At 33.4% G+C, this 18,942-nt stretch overlaps 3 protein-coding genes across 5 annotated transcripts; all 3 read left to right on the forward strand.

The window, feature by feature from the left end:
• Nucleotides 1-3,031: 3,031 nt before the first annotated feature.
• Nucleotides 3,032-7,598, forward strand: LOC140882350 (MADS-box protein AGL24-like). Of its 3 annotated transcripts, XM_073288304.1 has the most exons (9): nt 3,032-3,157; nt 3,557-3,754; nt 5,689-5,773; nt 6,034-6,095; nt 6,201-6,300; nt 6,418-6,459; nt 6,699-6,746; nt 6,837-6,937; nt 7,382-7,598. In XM_073288304.1, exons 2-9 carry the CDS (start codon nt 3,573-3,575, stop codon nt 7,401-7,403), a joined length of 642 nt encoding a protein of 213 aa, XP_073144405.1. In that variant the 5' UTR covers nt 3,032-3,157; nt 3,557-3,572; the 3' UTR covers nt 7,404-7,598. The 3 variants fall into 3 exon arrangements, with proteins under 3 accessions (XP_073144405.1, XP_073144404.1, XP_073144406.1); XM_073288303.1 differs by having other exon boundaries at nt 3,039-3,754; XM_073288305.1 differs by having other exon boundaries at nt 3,039-3,754; nt 6,863-6,937.
• Nucleotides 7,599-8,685: 1,087 nt separating this feature from the next.
• On the forward strand, nt 8,686-14,405 carry LOC140882330 (guanosine nucleotide diphosphate dissociation inhibitor At5g09550). Its single transcript, XM_073288275.1, has 13 exons — nt 8,686-8,995; nt 9,430-9,492; nt 9,697-9,780; nt 10,001-10,108; nt 10,207-10,379; nt 11,195-11,306; nt 12,042-12,122; nt 12,217-12,279; nt 12,742-12,843; nt 12,954-13,078; nt 13,248-13,458; nt 13,714-13,788; nt 14,078-14,405. Exons 1-13 carry the CDS (start codon nt 8,909-8,911, stop codon nt 14,129-14,131), a joined length of 1,338 nt encoding a protein of 445 aa, XP_073144376.1. The 5' UTR covers nt 8,686-8,908; the 3' UTR covers nt 14,132-14,405.
• A 692-nt stretch (nt 14,406-15,097) lies between these two features.
• Nucleotides 15,098-18,669, forward strand: LOC140883460 (fructose-1,6-bisphosphatase, cytosolic). Its single transcript, XM_073289930.1, has 3 exons — nt 15,098-15,630; nt 16,743-17,139; nt 18,042-18,669. Exons 1-3 carry the CDS (start codon nt 15,229-15,231, stop codon nt 18,440-18,442), a joined length of 1,200 nt encoding a protein of 399 aa, XP_073146031.1. The 5' UTR covers nt 15,098-15,228; the 3' UTR covers nt 18,443-18,669.
• Nucleotides 18,670-18,942: the final 273 nt, after the last annotated feature.

Here is an 18,942-nt window from a genome sequence, read left to right on the forward strand (position 1 = left end):
GCTCCTCTGACTTTGTTTTGTGACGTAGGAACAACCCACTGAAGATCTCCATCGGGAACATACAAGGACTTACTGATACTCCGGACTTTGCGGAAGCAACGTATCACATACAAGTGATTTTTGGCTACATCAAAAACTACTAAACAATAATGGATTTCCTGTTCTAGCCCAAAATAATAATAATAATAATAATAATAATAATAATAATATAAAAAAGGAGACAATTCACATGCGAAACAAAAATTTCCTTATACTTGGCAAAAGTGGATATTTATGATTCGTACAAGGAAATAATGGCCATATCCAGAAAAGTAAAGGGTTCAGATTTCAGCGTACAATTTATCATAACTTGTCTACAGTGCCCCACCATGCTTTGCTGTACGGGAAGCACTGGCATCACAAAATCGCTAAACCCACTCGTAAAGTATCTTTGGTCCACCACTGAACGCCTTTCACGTGTTCATCATATATCGCGTCGCTCTCGAATTAACATTCGAATAATTATATATGATAACCAGGGTTACAATGTTCTTTTCAAATATAAGGACCAGTTGCTTCAATTCCAAAATGCAAAAGAATCTCTAATTTTATTCATTCATTTAACACATGCACTACGTACAAAACTAAATACAACTACATTACAAGAGATTTATGTGATATGTGTCGTTGCAATATAGTTTGATTTCTCGAAATGTTTCGGATTGCGTTTCAACGTGATAAATTTAATTTAAAGAGAGAGCTTTTATTTGATTTGAGAAAAGATGTTATTGGATTCTAATGGATTCATTAAGCTCAGATATCAACCACAATTATATTGTACGTGTTACGACATCAAATTTCTTGGATGGAATCAACTCGAGGACCTCAAAAACCTGACAGGTCATGAATCTGGTTAGACTCGTTAAAATTTATATACCTTTTAAAAATTAGTCATAAACTTTTTTTTAAAAAAATGATAAATCATTAAATTTACTTTGCCAAGTTTATATTAATAAACTTTAGGAATGAAAAAAAAACAGTATCACGAGTTAACCGAGTTTAAACCTGGTCGATTGAACGTTTCAAATTTTCTTCTCGAAGAGAAATGAATTCATTGTTTTGACATTTTTACTCTCTTTAATTTCTTGACATGAAAATTATTATATTCTCCTTTGTTTTAATCAATAGATTTTATAATATTAATTACAACAATGCTATGTGTTGGCCTCGGTCACTTAAATTTGGGTTAAAGAAGACCGAGTGTCATAAAAATAATCAGCATATTTTCCCACAACGCAAATTAATATTATTATTATTATTATTATTATTATTATTATTATTATTATTATTATTATTATTATTTTTCCTATAATTATTATATTACATCATTGGTGGAATTTTTTTTTAAAATATAGCAAGCATTGTGCATCAATTTTAAGGAAAATATGTAAGGCACTCCAATCTAAGTTCAAATGAAAATTGTAAAATTCAAGAACTCAAATCTAAGCGCCCGTACGTTAATCTAGCCAACACTGTATTGTCTGTAAATCAAGGGGTTTGAGTGCGAGTCGAGTGGAACGGATTAGGCTCGAGCTCCATAGTTCTTCGTGAAATCGCGATTTAATTGTTATATTTAAAAATGACATAAGAATATTATTAAAAAAATGAGTATCTATGTTATATGATCGAGTAGGGTTTCCGTGAGACGGTCTCAAGGATTTATATATATTCGTAAGATGAGTTGAACCGAACCATATTTAAAATAAGAAGTAGTATTTTTTACATAAAAATAATAATTTTTTCACGAGTCGAGTCAAACAGAGTATCTGTATCACAAAATTGACTCGTGAAATTAAACCGAATCATAGGATTTTTTTTGTAATATTATATTTAAAGGTATGAACACGATTTAATTACATTGATATCACGATCAAAACAAAACAAAATTGATTATTATTATTATTTTTTATAATAAAGCGTATTTAAAAGAAAAATGTATGTTTTGTTGGGCTAAAATTAACTCTAAAAAACACATAAATTACTTTCACATCCAAAAACCCCACAAGCTACTTTTTCATTTAAAGCTCAATCTACCATGAAGTAGTGCACCCGATATATCAAAATTCAACGGTATTTAGTTTTTTTCCTAGCTTACCCTTGGATGTGCAACCCAAAAATTCATTAAAAGTATACTTAATTAAACATATTATTATTATTATTATTATTATTATTATTTTTATTATTATTATTATTATTATTATTATTATTATTATTATTATTATTATTATTATTATTATTATTATTATTATTAGAAAGCTATATAAGGCTATCCCGAAAACAGTCAATGTTTGATAAATGGGTTCTATTAATTTTTTTATCTTACATATGAAATACAGATTAACGATGTTTTAAAGAGAAAACTGTAATTTTACCATTTTGGTCATTTAGCATGAAAATTTCATTTTTAATCTTGCATTTTGAACATATATGTATATATATATATAACATGATCATTTTCCACATGAACGTTGATATGAACTAAAACTAAATTTAATTTCATATATAACACGAAAATTTCAGTTTAATTCCTTCATTCAAATAATAATTTTTTATTTTACCTAACTAGCGTAGTTTGCAGGCTATTGCGTTAGTCCGGGGATTTACCCAGAGCGCACAAAAAAGATAACGGCTGCGGGTTCCCACGTCAAAAAGAAAAAAGGTGAATATGTGTTACATATGTACACCATACATAGAACTCCTAGCTAGTGAATTTGTATAAAATTTTCGCACGAACATCTCAGTGTAAAACAAAAAAAAAAACGATGAGTCCTCGTTTTTTGTTTTGCACTGAGACCTTACAACAAACATCTTATAATTAAGAAAAAGAAAAAAAAATGTATTTTCTTCTCTCGACGCAACATAGACATCTTATAATTTAAAAAAAAAGAAAAAAAAAACGTAACATTGACGTACTCGTCCAAGTATATATGATGTGTCCCCACAACACTTAATATGGGGCAAGCTGCGTTATTCTCGTCCACCACTTGAATCATTTCGCTGTAATATTTTACATCTGAGGATATATACTTTCTTCTCTCTCTGAATTCCCCTCTATCTAGGGTTAATTGCTTGCTTTCTTTCTTTCTTTCTTTCTTTAGCTTTCCCTTCTGCAAGTCAGGTGATGTCATGCATCAATCTTTTCCTTTAATCAGCAACTGATGATAAAGTTTCCATTTTTACTCAAAAACAATATGTTGTCCGGCCCGCAGAAGATATATATATATATATATATATATATATTCTTGGTTAAAAACCCAGAAAGCTTAGCTCTCGATCTACTGTATGTGTATAATATTATATAAATAAAAGATTCCATAATTTCTTGGCTGAATATATATACAAGGGTTTCCACTGCTTTCGGATTCTGTGTTGTGTACTTGAAGATATGCTTTCCTCTTTATTAATTTCCCCCTTTGAATAATTTTTTAAACCCAAATACCCATACCTTTGTAACAACTGAATAGATATATATATACATATATATAGATGGGTTTTGTTTGTGTTGGTTGATTTACAGATTGAAGAGTACTAAAATGGTGAGACAGAAGATTGAGATAAAGAGAATCGATAACTTGACAGCGAGACAGGTTACGTTTTCGAAGAGGAGAAGAGGGCTTTTCAAGAAAGCTCAGGAGCTCTCCACTCTTTGCGATGCTGAGCTTGGCCTCATCGTTTTCTCTGCTACTGGAAAGCTCTTCTCTTTCTCCAGCTCCAGGTATGTATATATATATACAGGTAGATTTTGATTTTAAGATCTATAAATGAAAATTCAAACTTGTTGATTTGTTCCATGTACGTACTGATCATATTTTATGCTTTGATTTGTGGGTTTGTTAGTACAGGTCTTGTTTTTATGTACGCTCTAAAAAATCTTGTACTTGGATATATGATGGATCAGTCCCTTTTTTTTTTTTTAAAAAAAATAAAAATAAAAATTTATGTGAATATATATTAATGAAGAAAAGTAATTAAATCTGAAAATTCGATTGATATGGGCACTATTTGGTAAATAAAAGAGATAAAAAAATAAAAAAAATCTGAAATCCTATTAAATTATGTCTAATGGTTATCAAGAAACCATATCAATGAATGCGAAAGTGTGCCCGAATCCATAATCTTTGATGATTTTCTCTATGTTCTCTGATCCGCATATGGTGTTTTGATATAATTAAAATAGAATAATATTAATTAATTGCTCATATGATCCGGGGGATTATGACGTCCACTGTATATATATGTATATAGATAATTTCCAATGGTACGTACAAAAATATATATGTACATATATACATTAAAGCTAGAGTACTCATGCTCTATCATGTGTTAAACTCAACTGATACATTTTTTGATAATTTACTTTACTGTTGCACGTATTATATTTGAGAGTCCATGACATATATTTTTTCATACGTATATAAAGTCAAAGTTGGATTAATAATCTGGTAATTAACCAGTACTGCAGCTATATTTTAGATTATTATCATGCTAATTAATTTACAAAAACAGTTCAACTTAAGCACCCTTTATTTTCATTACATGATTTTATTAATTCCTACCCAATTCAGTCAGATCAATCATGTTAATTAATATAGGATCAAAACTCAGATGCTTTATTATCTGTTGCAATTCAACACATCATGTGTATGTTGATACAAGTAGATGACATGAATTATAACGCGGATGTGTGTAACGAAACTTTCATGCATGCAGTGTGACTTTAACAAGTTGTATATATCTTTGCATTTGTAGTTGGTCTGATATATGGTTGTAATTGTTTGATATTCGATTATAAATACACACAATATTAATCGTGTCGTCTTTCTTTATATTTAGTTATAAGTACCGTTGTTCATCCAAGGCCTAAAATTAGTTAAAGACCTTCATTTAATTTGTTCTCTTCAAGCGATCGATCAGAATCTCTGCAGAATTCATATGATGAGACTTCCAAATTTTTTTTTATCATAATGGTAGAAATTTTAATTACTAAACTTATATACGTGTAATTACAAATTAATTTGGGATACAAATTTATAGTGTTTTTAATAAGTTAATAACTATGATGTAGAAATTTTAATGCTAGCTAGTATAGTAACTTTTTTTTTACATTGTCGCTTTAAAACATAATCTCAATTATAAGTAGTTTAATTTTCTATATGATACTGATCAATTAATTATAGTTAACCCTTTTTTTTTTCCTATTTAATTTGGCTTGAAATGAATCGAACTCACCATGCTATATAGGTTATAGTTAATTAATTCGAGTTTATAATAAGTACATGATTATTGTGTGTTGAATTTTTTTTTTAAAAATAAGATAAAATTTCCCATTGGGTAAGAGGACACGTACGTAAATAAAGTAACTCGGTTTTATCTAGTTTAATATATACATCTCAAAAATGTGTTATTCACATCAAAGATTTTACGCACTTTGTGGTCTTGTGGATATATATATGCACCTTCCTAGCCCAAAGTTGTGGATATCTTGAACTCTTTATCATGCCCACGCATATATGAGGATAAAGGAAGTATATAATATATGTAGCATCTAATTTTACGTCGTAATTATCTCTAAACGCTATTAAATTTAGCCGAATGATCGTGTTAATTAATTTAGTGTGTATATATACCTATGATTGCTTATTCTTGAAGCATGACTCACCTCCTTCAAAGGCATAAGCGCCTGCTGACAGACAAGGCCAACAAATTAAGTCAATGGCCTCCTCAAGATGATCAGGTGAGTTTGCCCCCTTTTCGCTGTCTATCTAGTTCTAACGTCGCAAGTGTTTTAATATGAAAATATGGAACGATCCGTTTATTATCCGCGAGCTAAGACAAACAGCCCTTATATTTTATACTGCAAAATTAATATATCATTAATATTCCAACTTTATAAATTTTTTTGATGCATTCCTCTTCACTCCATAATTTATATATATATATTGACATCAATTATATATGACCCTTCATTTTTTGTGTGTTTTCTTTTACCTTTAGCCTGAAAATAATGGCAATGAAGTGCTGAAAAAGGAGCTTATTGAGAAGACTACTGAATTACAGTATGAAAACTTATCAAGAATTTGTTACATATATATGTTCCATTCCACGCACAATATATATATGTTTTTGATACTTTATTTTTCTCCTAATTATTTTTTTCGCAGGCGACTCAAGGGAGAAGAGCTTCAAGGAGTTGGATTGGACGACTTGATAAGACTAGAGAAATTGGTTGAGGCAGGATTAAGGCGTGTTGGAAAAACGAAGGTCGTTTTTTGTCCTAATATATATATGATCTTCTAATTAATTAGTTTTCACCAAACTTCTTGTTAATTTGATCGTATGTAATTGTAACATCTAGCTAAGTCTTTGAAAATGTTGCAGAACGACATGCTTTTCCAAGAGATAAGCTCGCTGAGGATGAGGGTAAGTCATGAAAAGGCCTAATGCTATGTTTGTTTGCAATTTTTACAGATGAAATCAAAATTTTATCTTTATTAATGTAATTGACAGCTAGAAAAACTTTATGTACAAGCATGTCTATAACGTATCTTATATAATAAATCTGAGAAAATTAAAATAAGTGATCTTCCGCGTACTAACCTCCTGTAATTTCTTCCGTTTTCGCCGTCGACTTATACAATTGTTTCTTTTCAAAACCGCAGGAACTGGAACTAGTGGAAGAGAATGCAATGTTAAAACAACAGGCAGAGGTGCATGATCCAAATATAATCAGTTAATTAATTTGGGCCCTTCATTAATATTATTATTCATATATTATTAAGAAATAAATATATTTTTAGATGCATAAATCGGAATGCAAAAGCAGTGCACCAAAAGAAGGAAATTCTGCGGAATCATCCATTGTCATCGATGACAGCAGCGATTCTTTCCTTAAGCTGGGGTATGTATGTCCATATATAGTACTACTCCAATATTAAATTAATTTTATACATATTGCAGGACTATTATATACTTGAATACTATTTATAATATATAATTACAATATTTAAATAATAATATTCTGAGTGAAATGTGATGTTTAACTTTAGTAAACTTTCACTATTTTAGATACATGTAATGCAAGATTAGTATAAGGTCAAATATGATGCACATCTTTTTGTATATAGACGTTTGTATATCATTTTTCTTTTATGCATCAAACATTCGATTGAGATATCATTTAGAACTTGAATTTCAGTAGAAGACGATAGTTTTGCTCGATTTTTTTTTTTTTTTTTTGGTTTTTCTATGTGGTTGTTAAAGAATTAATGATAAGAATGTAATTCTTATATGTATATCAACAAGTAATGACAATTAATGATTAATGAATTCTAATCTTTTGCAGCTTGCCTGACTTAAACTTTTAGGAGTAGACATACATATATGTCTATGGAGAGAAATGGATTTTTGCATTTTACTCCAATTAGTTTTATATATAATAGCAAGTTGTTTTCTAGCACACAATATATGGGCTTGTAATGTATAAAACGATATTGTATTAATTTTGTACACTGCCCTATATGTTTTAATTTGGAATGTTCAACGAGTAAATATGAGTTTAATATTAAGAAGCATGCAATATTTATTAATCTTAATTCAAAACTTACAAAATTTATTTGTTCAAAAAACAAAATTGTTTGTGAAATTTGAAAATACTATTTTTGTAATTCGTTAGAGGATGGTAAATACTAAATATAGTGTATCGCAACTGATACATGGAGTACTTCAAAATTTGTTATTAATGAATAGATCGAAAGTGCAAATAAATTCTGAAATTTCAAGATTATAATTTATTTTAACATGGTGCAATTTTTTGGTAATTATGTCAGAATTCTGTCCCTAATTTTTATATAACGACATAATTCCATCTTTACGAAAATTTTAAGTCATTTGCATAGATACATTAGGAGAAATTGTTAAATTAAGTACTTAAATTTAAAAACAAATATTTTACGCACGTCATAAATAAAATAATGTTCTAGAAAAATCCAAAATCAAAATTTCAAATGCTTCAAATTCCATATAAGAATAAAAAATATTTTTAAACAATAAGTATAGTGATCTTAAATACATACCAAAATTGGCTTACTAATGCGATTTATTTGGTTAGCGTAGTTTGTAGACTATTATGGTAATCTAAAGGTTTATCAGTACCCAAAAAAAGCGGCTGCGAGGTTCCCACGTCATAAAAAAAATTATCGATTTTAATTCAGTCGACTTTTTTTTCTTTCTTATTTTTTTGGAATTAAATCCACGTTGCCTATCATTTCATTTTCATCAAAACTTTGTTCTATCACCTATATAAAATACTACTCACTCCGTCCCATATATAATGTCTTCTTTGGATTTTCACACAGATTAAAAAAATTTTATTGGGAAATCAAATTTTATATAAACTTCCTATTTTATCCCTATTTAATGTATTATGTAGTTAATAGGGGTATGTTAGGAAATGAGTGTAAAAAAATATTACTAATTATGATATATGACTATATATTTGGGACAAATAAAAAAGGAAACATGGACATTATAATTGGGATGGAGGGAGTATTACTTTTACTAATAGTGGTTAATTATAAAATTTGTAACATTATTAAAGTACTAATAATTTCAAAAGATTTGCCCATGAAATAGAATAGCATCATGATTCAGCAATGGCGAAGGCCCCTCCCATTCGCTGAAGACTCGTTCCTCTGCAAATCACACAGCACAAAAATGTCTTCTATTCCGTTAATGCCACTCCCTCGTTTTCTCTCCATTCCCATTCCATTCTTCCCCTCAGTTTCTGGGTTTCTTTTTCCTCTCCTCTGCATTTTCTTGGACTTACCTTTCTCGGAAATTCCCGGGATTTCTCATCCACTACTCGATCGCCATGGATGAAGAGTACGATGTCATCGTTCTGGGAACTGGCCTGAAGGAATGCATTCTCAGTGGCCTTCTATCTGTTGATGGGCTAAAAGTGAGCAATCCTTGTGTTTCGGATTACTTTTTTTGTTTATATGTGTTCATGTCTGTTCTAGATACTTGTGATTTGTGTATGCTTCTTGTCTGTCGTAATGCGTGAACGAGTTTGATGCTAAAGTTTACGTCTTTTTTATTGATCCCAGTATTTATTTGGTTCTTTTAATGTTTTTTTGGTTGATTTCTTCATCGGTAATGCATGGATGAACTCATAGGCAGAAACATTGTTTTTTTTCCCTGTCTTGTTGTTTGATCCAATATTTTATAAGACGTGCATTTTACCTTTTCAGAGAGCCTACTTGGAAATCCGCTTCTAGCCTTTATTGAATAAGCATGTAATTTTTTGGTTTGTTGATTAACTGAGTTTGATTAGATTGTTTGTGGCCAATTTATTAGTAAAATGTTTTAATAATCTCGAGTTATTTCGAAAAGGTTCTACACATGGACAAGAATGACTATTATGGAGGAGAATCCAGCTCTATCAATTTGACTCAGGTAATTCCTAAATAATTGATATTTTATAATTTGAATGCTAAATTTTTTCTCACAAAGTCTACAGTAAAAAAAGCCTAGTTAGAAAAAAAATGAAGAATTTGGAGTACATATGGAGAAGTGTTGCTGGATCTTCGTGATGCTGGATCTTCTTCCAGTTAACGAGCCTTTATATAAGTTATAAGTCATTTGTTTTCCATCCTGTAGCTATGGAAACGCTTCAGAGGAAATGACCAGCCTCCTGCGGAACTAGGTGCAAGTAGAGAGTACAATGTTGATATGATACCGAAGGTATGTGGGCTTTTTATGTCCATTACCAATTCAATGTACTGTACCATAATCAAATCTCATATTTAGATTTTTGGTATGTCATGCTTAGCATCTGTGGTGTTAGTGATTGGTAAATAAATCCCTTCCTCTCATGGTTTCAATCTTATATTATCATTTTATGTGACTATATATGTTTATGAAAATTGGCTGGGGTGAAATCTTTCTGGTTTGCTTTTTTTAGTTCATGATGGCAAATGGAATTTTGGTACGTGTGCTTATTCATGCTAATGTTACCAAGTATTTGAACTTCAAAGCAGTTGATGGTAGCTTTGTGTACAATAAAGGAAAGGTATGCCACTTGACCCAAGACTTACCTGATGTTATTTTCAGTCATTCTTACACACGGCTTTGTATTTGTCTTTACTTTATCTCAAATGTTAAATGCAGATTCACAAAGTTCCAGCAACTGATGTCGAAGCATTGAAATCTCCACTAATGGGGCTATTCGAAAAGCGCCGTGCTCGGAAGTTCTTTGTTTTTGTCCAAGAATTTGAAGAGAGTGATACTAAGACTCATGACGGGATGAATTTAAACTCAATCACTGCAAAGGAGCTTATCACGTTGGTTTTTTTTTAAAAATCCTTATGCATTTGTGAACCTTAAGTATTTTTTTATTATCTATGGTCGAATATTATAGAGGTTTACATATTCACATATTATTGTCGATACTAGATTCTTCTTGTTCGTCGATCTCATACTCAATCGTTTTAGGCGTAAAACTTCATGAAACCATGTGTCCTTGTAGAGAGGGAAATGTACTCTCCCTCATGCTGATGCAGGCAGAATAAAATTAGCTTAATCAAATGCAACCTGTGCTAGTTTCCTGTTATTAATGGATAATTCTTGATATCTTCGCCAAACCCGTTTGCTGACTGCATATTTCAGAAAATTTGTCCCCTTGACAATAAAAAATATTTGCTCGATATATGAAATCAAACAATTGGGGAATCCCTCCCGCGAAGAAAAATAAAGTTTGAGATGTTTGATTGAACAAAGAAATGCAAAACAAGGGGAACAGGTTTCCTACCGATATTTTCCTATTTTATTGTTGTGGTCCTTTCAACTATTGTAGAGTGGATGGTCATTGAATGTTCCAAAGTGAAAGAATTTCAAGTATGAATTATTCTAGTTTACTGATAGCTGATTTAAATGAATAAAGCTTCATATGATGTATTCAACATGCTTTTTCTTCGTCTTTTTTTTTTAAATCTGTATTCAACATGAAAGTTTTTTCAATCTTTCATCAGATAAGCACTCTTCTTAGTAAAATATGGGTGTATAAGGGAAATGAAAATGAGGGGGACTGTCATATTTATATAAACTGTGCTTGACATAGTGATTTTGATATCTATCCCAAATTTTCCTTTCAATGCAGAAAATACGAACTTGAAGACGACACAATTGATTTTATTGGCCATGCCTTGGCACTTCATAGTAATGATAGTTACTTGGACCAGCCAGCTATGGATTTTGTGAAGAGAATGAAGGTGGGTGTTTTACTTGAAGTGTGGTGTTTATTATTTTCTTTAAGGTCAAGATTTCTCTCGTACGATTGACCATATAGGTTCTGTAGCTACTAAGACCTTAAGGTAGTGTTTGGAATTGCTTCCTAAAAGTGCTTTTGAGCTTTTCCTTCGCAAAACATTTCATGGAAATAAGACATAATACATTTGTTCTGCTGCTAGGCCATAGCACCTTTCTGATATTGAACTATTTTGCATGTACACAATTTGTGGCTGTTTCATGGATGCAGTTTGTCATTTACATGCTCTCTGTATGAGATGATATCTGAATCTTATTACATAAAAGTAAAAGGTACATACAACATCAAGCAACTAGCAAGTTATCGTTCATCTGAGAGTGAATGTAGTATATTGTAAGAACTTACTAAATAAGTCATTTGAGGTCTTCTAGGAATATGATAATGCAGCTTTATTTTCTGAATTCTATTGACGTGCATCTGGAGTTACTTGAATTTTCACGACTATAATGTTAATGCCATTTTACACACGATGAGTTTGGTATTAATTAGATTTGAATGCTTATTTTTGTATGGTTTTGAAGGTGTAAAACAACACATGTTTATGGCACATTTTTTCTTGGAAATAACAGAGGCTTAGAAGGCGATCGAAAATTCCTTGAAATTCTGCATGAAATTTGTTCTCAAGTAATTAATTTACGAAATTCTGGTACCAATGCCTACCATATTCTATTTTCTAAAGCTTTATGCAGAATCTCTGGCACGTTTTCAAGCAGGATCCCCTTACATCTATCCACTGTATGGACTGGGAGAATTGCCTCAGGTTTGGGTCTCCCCATAAATAATTTTCATGTTGAGAACTATCCTCATTTTATGGTGTATTGACACATCTTAGCGTGCCCCGTCGTAATTAACAGTCATTTGCGCGCCTAAGTGCAGTTTATGGTGGGACTTACATGCTAAACAAGCCACAATGCAAGGTAATCTTCAAAGATCTTGGCATTTTGGATGCTACTCTACCATATATAATATATTCTTGGTCAGCTGATAAATCCATATTTCTATCATTGGTTTAAACATCCATGTCTTTTTTCAAGATTGAACAAAAGAGATAGGTCGACTCCGTCGAAGCCATGCCGTACTTGGTCATCGTCTGTTATGGCTCTGTTTGACAAAGGGATGATTTCATTGAATGCACAAAAATAAAGATAGATTCTGAATGTATATAAATCCTATTCTGTCTACCAAATCTAAAAGCAATCTAATCTATTTTAAATTAAAAAAACCTACCAATTATCCAAATAATTATGAATTATCTTTAGATATTCAACAGTCTGTTATCAATAGTAACTTCATTTTTGGTTGTCTTGATGGTGTAGCTGTGAAAGAGACGTTGCTCGTGCACTAACATTGTAGAATCGTTCTATTCTTGGGTTTTACAGGTTGAATTCGATGAAGATGGGAAAGCAATTGGTGTAACTTCTGAAGGAGAAACTGCGAAATGCAAGAAAGTTGTTTGTGATCCGTCATATTTACCAGATAAGGTAATTTTCTACCCAGCAAATAGCCTGACATCTGACCATCTACTTGCCTCTATCTGTCTTGCTTTTAGTTATTCATGAAAAATAGTTTCAAAACCATTAGCCTACCACAGGTCCAGAAGGTTGGAAAGGTCGCCCGTGCTATATGTATAATGAGCCACCCAATCCCAAATACTGACGACTCTCATTCAGCACAAGTCATTCTACCGCAGAAGCAACTTGGTCGTAAATCAGATATGTATGTTAACTAAATTATTATGGCACCCCACCATATTGTCCATATATGTTTAGAGGAATAGAAAAAATTAGCGCATTATTCAATATGAATCATGTCTTTTTGAAAATTTAGAAAGGTTGATTTCCAGTATGGTAGGTATCTGTAGAATTTTATCTTTGATTTCCTACAGGTACTTGTTCTGCTGCTCCTATACTCACAACGTTGCACCAAAAGGAAAATATATAGCATTTGTATCTGCTGAAGCTGAAACTGACAACCCTGAAGTAGAGCTGAAGCCTGGCGTAGACCTTCTCGGCCCAGTAGATGAGATATTTTTCGACACATATGACACATTTGTACCCACTAACAACAGTGATGCTGACCACTGTTTCATATCAAAGGTCGGATCTGAGTTCGAATTCAAAAAAATGCTTGGTTGTGTAATTTTTTGAAACCGCCTGTGTGCCATTTATTAACTTTAATTAAATCTTGGAAACCGATAACACTAATAAAAATTATTCGTCTTCCTAAGTTGTTTAAGCATATATAAGTAGCATTAAACAAACGCCATACTCAATCACTATCCATACTTTGTGTAATTATCTTAGTGTCTTCATAACAAAATCACCGCTTCTTCTTTTTTTCACATATTGCAGAGTTATGATGCAACAACGCACTTTGAGTCTACTGTGATAGATGTGTTGGCCATGTACACCAAGATAACTGGAAAGGTAAATTGCCAATATGGGGTCATTGATATTATGATATATGAATATTAGGTAACATTGTAATAGTACATGGACTATTATATGCACTAAACCTCGACAGGCGGTTTTTTCATTTCTAAACGGATAGGGGTCCGCCTAATTCCCCGACACAACAGACGTTTAAAAAAAAAATCATAAACCACGAGTCTTACAACATCAACTGGAGTTGATGCCAAGATAAAAGCAGGGGCTATTAGGCATTTGAGTTTAATATTCACTTTTAATTTTTGTCACTTCCGTTTTTTGTTCTTAGGTTCTTGATTTATCGGTGGACCTGAGTGCAGCCAGTGCTGGTGCTGATCAATGAGCCTATATCCAAGTGTTCCCCAAATCGAACTTCTAATTTTTGACCCGTTCCTATGCTTCTTCTCAATCGAAGATTGGATCCTGAGCTCCAACCATAATATAAAAATAGTACAAATATGTTTCCCTTAAGCTCGGCTAAATCGCATTTCTTGAAAAGAGCATAGGACTCTTAGCTCATGGGATATCTCTCATCCATTGTCCTCATTTTCTTGAAGTTGTTTGTGAATTTTTTTAATTTTTTTTGGAAATGATTTTTTCACCATTAATCAATATGGGTTTGCACAGGAGAAGTTCATGAAACACCTCTCATTTATTCCATTGATGATACCCGGTTCGGTTTTCCTTTCAAAAGGAAAATAGTGATTTCGTCACGGGCCAAGGCAGATGCTGGTTTACCATAATCTGTTATCTGGTAGAGGATATAGTTGGAAAACTCAGTTATTATTATTTATGGTGTTTAAATGAAAATTCACGTATTAAAATTTTATTTTGTAAAAGTTAGAGAAAAACATGAAGCAAAAGATGTATTGTCTGCTACAGAATCAGTTACACGCGTTTCTATATATAAAAAATTAATCACGCTATTTCTTCTCAATTTGTTGACCTTCAGGATTTCAACACCAAAAATTGTATTTGGTTGCTTTTCGTTTGGCTAAAATGAACTTTTTTGATGGGCACTCTACACATTCACTCAATTTACGACATATGTACAACAGTACAAGTTAAAAATTATATGTAACACACATGGTTTTATTTATTTCTAAAAAGTACTTTAGAGTTCAAGCTATTTGAGTTTTTTGGAGAGTGTCAATAATTATGTACAATTTGACATTTTTTAAAAAAAAAAAATAAACTGCTGAAAGAAGAAGACTGAAATAGATTATTTCCTATCTATTCCTCATAGTAATATTTAATGTTTTCTTTCAAAAAAAAAAAAAAAAGTAATATTTAATGTTTATTATCCAAGTCAACTCTCGATTCTTCCCCTATTTCCTTGGACAGTTGGATAGAATTTTGAAGCCAAGAAAGTAGAAATACCCCCAAATCAGAGCTCTGATGCCTCGTTTATATTCTTCGTTAATGCCCCACTAAGCTGAAATGTGCTCCGCTACCATATTCTTGAACCCCATCTCCAGTTACCCTTCAGCAACACACATTTTCCCTCCAAAACTTCAGTATTTTCAGCCAAGATTCAATTTTTGTGCTCTACCCTCAAAGAAGATGTTTAGTCTTGGTGGGTTTGACTTCAAAATCAGTGCGAGTGGGAATTATGGTGCTGTTAGTGATGATGGTGGGATTGTTACACTGAGGGAATATATGGGGAAAGGAGGAGAAAATGTGGGAGATGAATTGGTGGTGCTGTTCAGTCATTTGGAGTATGCTTGCAAGAGGATTGCTGCGCTTGTGGCTTCACCTTTCAACTCCACTCTTGGCAAAAATTTTGGTGCTGTTGGTGGGAGTGATGAAAGGGATAAGCCTAAGCCTCTTGATGTTGTGGCCGTAAGTTTTATTGACTAAATTGGCTGTTGAAATTCCTGATATGGATATGTTCTTGTTTGGACTGTTACTCTTATTTGTACAAGTTCTCGTTTTCATAGAGCTTCATTTGTTTGTATGTGTTGGTGTGTGTGTGAAGGCATGTGAAATCCGAATTGGAGAGGATGGCACTAGGAGAAATACGACTTGCGTGTGTGATTTTTAGGAACATTGAGTTTTCCTCCCTTGATAGCTTGCCTTTGGGTCACCCGAACCTAGTATTTAAGTTGATATCGATGTTTATGTTTTTGGAATATTACATTCAGTTTTCCCGGTCGATTCTGTCACGGCCCATGGTCGTGGCTCATGGTCGACTAAAGGCAAAATTTATCCACCAAGTTCAGGATGGAATGGTGTCGTTCCTCTATGCATTGTATGCGAGAAGATTAACCTCGAAAATACCAATTGAAGATAAGATAGCTAACTAAGGTCATAAGGCTGTGATATTGTTGACCTTGGTATTGTAAAAATATAAAATATTTTGATGAAGTAGTGAAATAAATAGTTGTCTAAACTTCTTGTGTGGAAAAATTGGCTACAAAATGGTGATCCATATCTTTCTATGATGATAAAGTTTCGATTTGTTAAGTTGAAACACATAAAATTCCACCAGGAAGTTAGTTTGAAACAAAGGTACCCATCATTAACAGCATGTTGTTTAAGTAGGAATTATCTACTTCCAAATTTTGTGTGTTCTGGGGGGAAAATAGCATTGAATATGAAAACCAAAAAGAAAAAAAAACACATAATCCTATCACGATGTTTTAAATCCCGTGTTCATAAAATCAGTCGTAAAACCCCAAGTAAATGGGGCAAAATGTGCCTGACTTTTGAAAAACACAGGATTTGGAAAGACTTTTAATTTTATATTTGGGGTTTTATGTTTTTGTCAATATTTTACATGGTTGGTAAACACAATTTGCTCTTGTTCTATGTTGTAATCCCATGCAAGGCTAATGAACCTGTATTCGTCTTGACATTGCCTGATGCTTGTTTCACCATATGTTGATTCATTAACAACTAGATGTAAAAGCATTCATTATTCTGATGTCTACGATATATTTCTTCTAATGCAGAATGACATAATATTGTCATCGTTAAGAAAATCTGGAAAAGTTTCAGTAATGGCCTCTGAAGAAGATGATGCTCCTGTTTGGCTAGCTGATGATGGCCCTTTTGTGGTTGTATTAGATCCTCTTGATGGATCCCGAAACATTGATGCCTCTATTCCTACCGGAACAATTTTTGGTATCTATAACCGCCTCATAGAACTTGATCATCTGCCGGTAGAGGAGAAAGCAATGCTGAATTCCCTCCAAAGTGGGGCTAAGCTTGTTGCTTCTGGATATGTCCTCTATTCATCGGCTACAATATTGTGTACCAGCTTTGGGTCTGGTACACATGCATTTACCCTTGATCACTCAACAGGCGACTTCATTCTAACACATCCAAACATAAAGATTTCTCCTCGAGGTAAAATGTCTCGTGTATGAACATTTTTTATCATATGCTGCAATGAACCACAGAACGAATAAAAAACTATGCTTTAGCACCCTTAGGCGAATCCCACAACGGCAAAACACGAGAGAGATGCTGGACATTTAAGTGGGCATGCCGCATGTGACAACCGCTGATGAGCGTTTTAAAGCCGTGAGACCGGTGAGCTAAAGAGGACAATATCACTAGTGGGTGATACTGTGGCATTTGGTATCATGGCGGCTCCAAGTCTCCTTGCATGGTACAGCAAACCTCAGCGAAGACACTGAGTCTCGGAAGGGGGTTGGGCGGGTTGGGGGTGTGGTTGACGTAGCACCCTAAGGCGAATCCCGCATAGGCAAAACATGGGAGAGATACTGTGTATTTAAGTGGGCATGTGACAACCCCTAGTGACGGCTTTTAAAGCGAGGGTTGGGGGTGTGGTTGACGTAGCACCCTAAGGCGAATCCCACAGGCAAAACATGGGAGAGATACTGTGCATTTAATTGGGCATGTGACAACCCCTAGTGACGGCTTTTAAAGCCATGAGGCCCTTAGACCAAAGTAGACAATATCACTAGTGGGCTATGCCGTGACATATGCAACACTTAAGTAGGCTGCTGCTGAATACTTTCCTATTTTTTATATTCAAGTGCATGATGAATGTTTTTAGCCGATTCAAAATTTTGGATGGAAGCTTGGAAATGATCTTTAAATTTTCGCCTCGAATTCGGTTCAATAATACATTTGAACATGTTCGAGCTCAGCTTTCATTCAATAACTGGATGCAAGTTGAATAAACAATGGTCAATTGAGTTGACTCGATTCAGTAGTAGCCTGACTGAGAGCTCATCGCTGATTATTGACGTAACTCATATATTTCCTTTTTACTCTGTCAGGGCAAATTTATTCAGTCAATGACGCACGATACTTCGACTGGCCTGAAGGTTTAAGGCAATATATAGATACAGTAAGACAGGGCAAGGGCCAACACCCTAAAAAGTATTCGGCCCGGTACATATGTTCACTTGTTGCTGATTTTCATCGGACACTGTTATATGGTGGGATCGCGATGAATCCGAGGGACCATCTTCGCCTTGTGTATGAAGCAAATCCGCTTAGTTTCCTAGCTGAGCAAGCCGGGGGCAAAGGCTCAGATGGTAAAGGTAGAATCTTGTCCCTCCAACCGGTCAAGCTGCACCAAAGACTTCCTCTATTTCTTGGAAGTCCAGATGATATCGAAGAGTTGCAGAGTTATGGAGATATACAGCAGAAAGTGAATCCTGGATATGAAGTTTGATCATGTAGTCGAGTTTTCTGAGTGTTTTCGCACATTTAAGTTGTTGTTCATTGGATCCGGAGGTATACGTTTCAATAGTGTGTACATGGTAGAAATGTAAAAATGATGGATTCATGTAAAAATGTGCCTCTTTTTGAACGGATTTGTCAAGATTATTGGAGCCATCTCATTTCTTGCATAGTCCCGTTGGAACTATGTTATGGCGATTCTTGGCAACAATTGGAGTGATTAACCAAATGCTAAATCGTTTGTGTCAATTTTTTACGTGTTCTGTGTGTCATCGGCAGCTTAAAATTTGACCACAATAAGTGAAACACTTGTGCTCTTTTGGTCACACAGGCTATCATTCACCGTCTGACCCATATATGCGACACCAGAGGCCCTATTGATCGATCAGATTGATGCTGCTTGCAGATTTCATCATGGAATTTTGTTTCAACGATGTCCACAAAGTGTGAATAAAATAGCTCATGTTTTGGCTAAGTGTAAGCTTTTTTGCT

The sequence above is a fragment of the Henckelia pumila genome, chromosome 2, assembly GCF_033568475.1.
Source record: "Henckelia pumila isolate YLH828 chromosome 2, ASM3356847v2, whole genome shotgun sequence".
Taxonomy (NCBI): Eukaryota; Viridiplantae; Streptophyta; class Magnoliopsida; order Lamiales; family Gesneriaceae; genus Henckelia; species Henckelia pumila.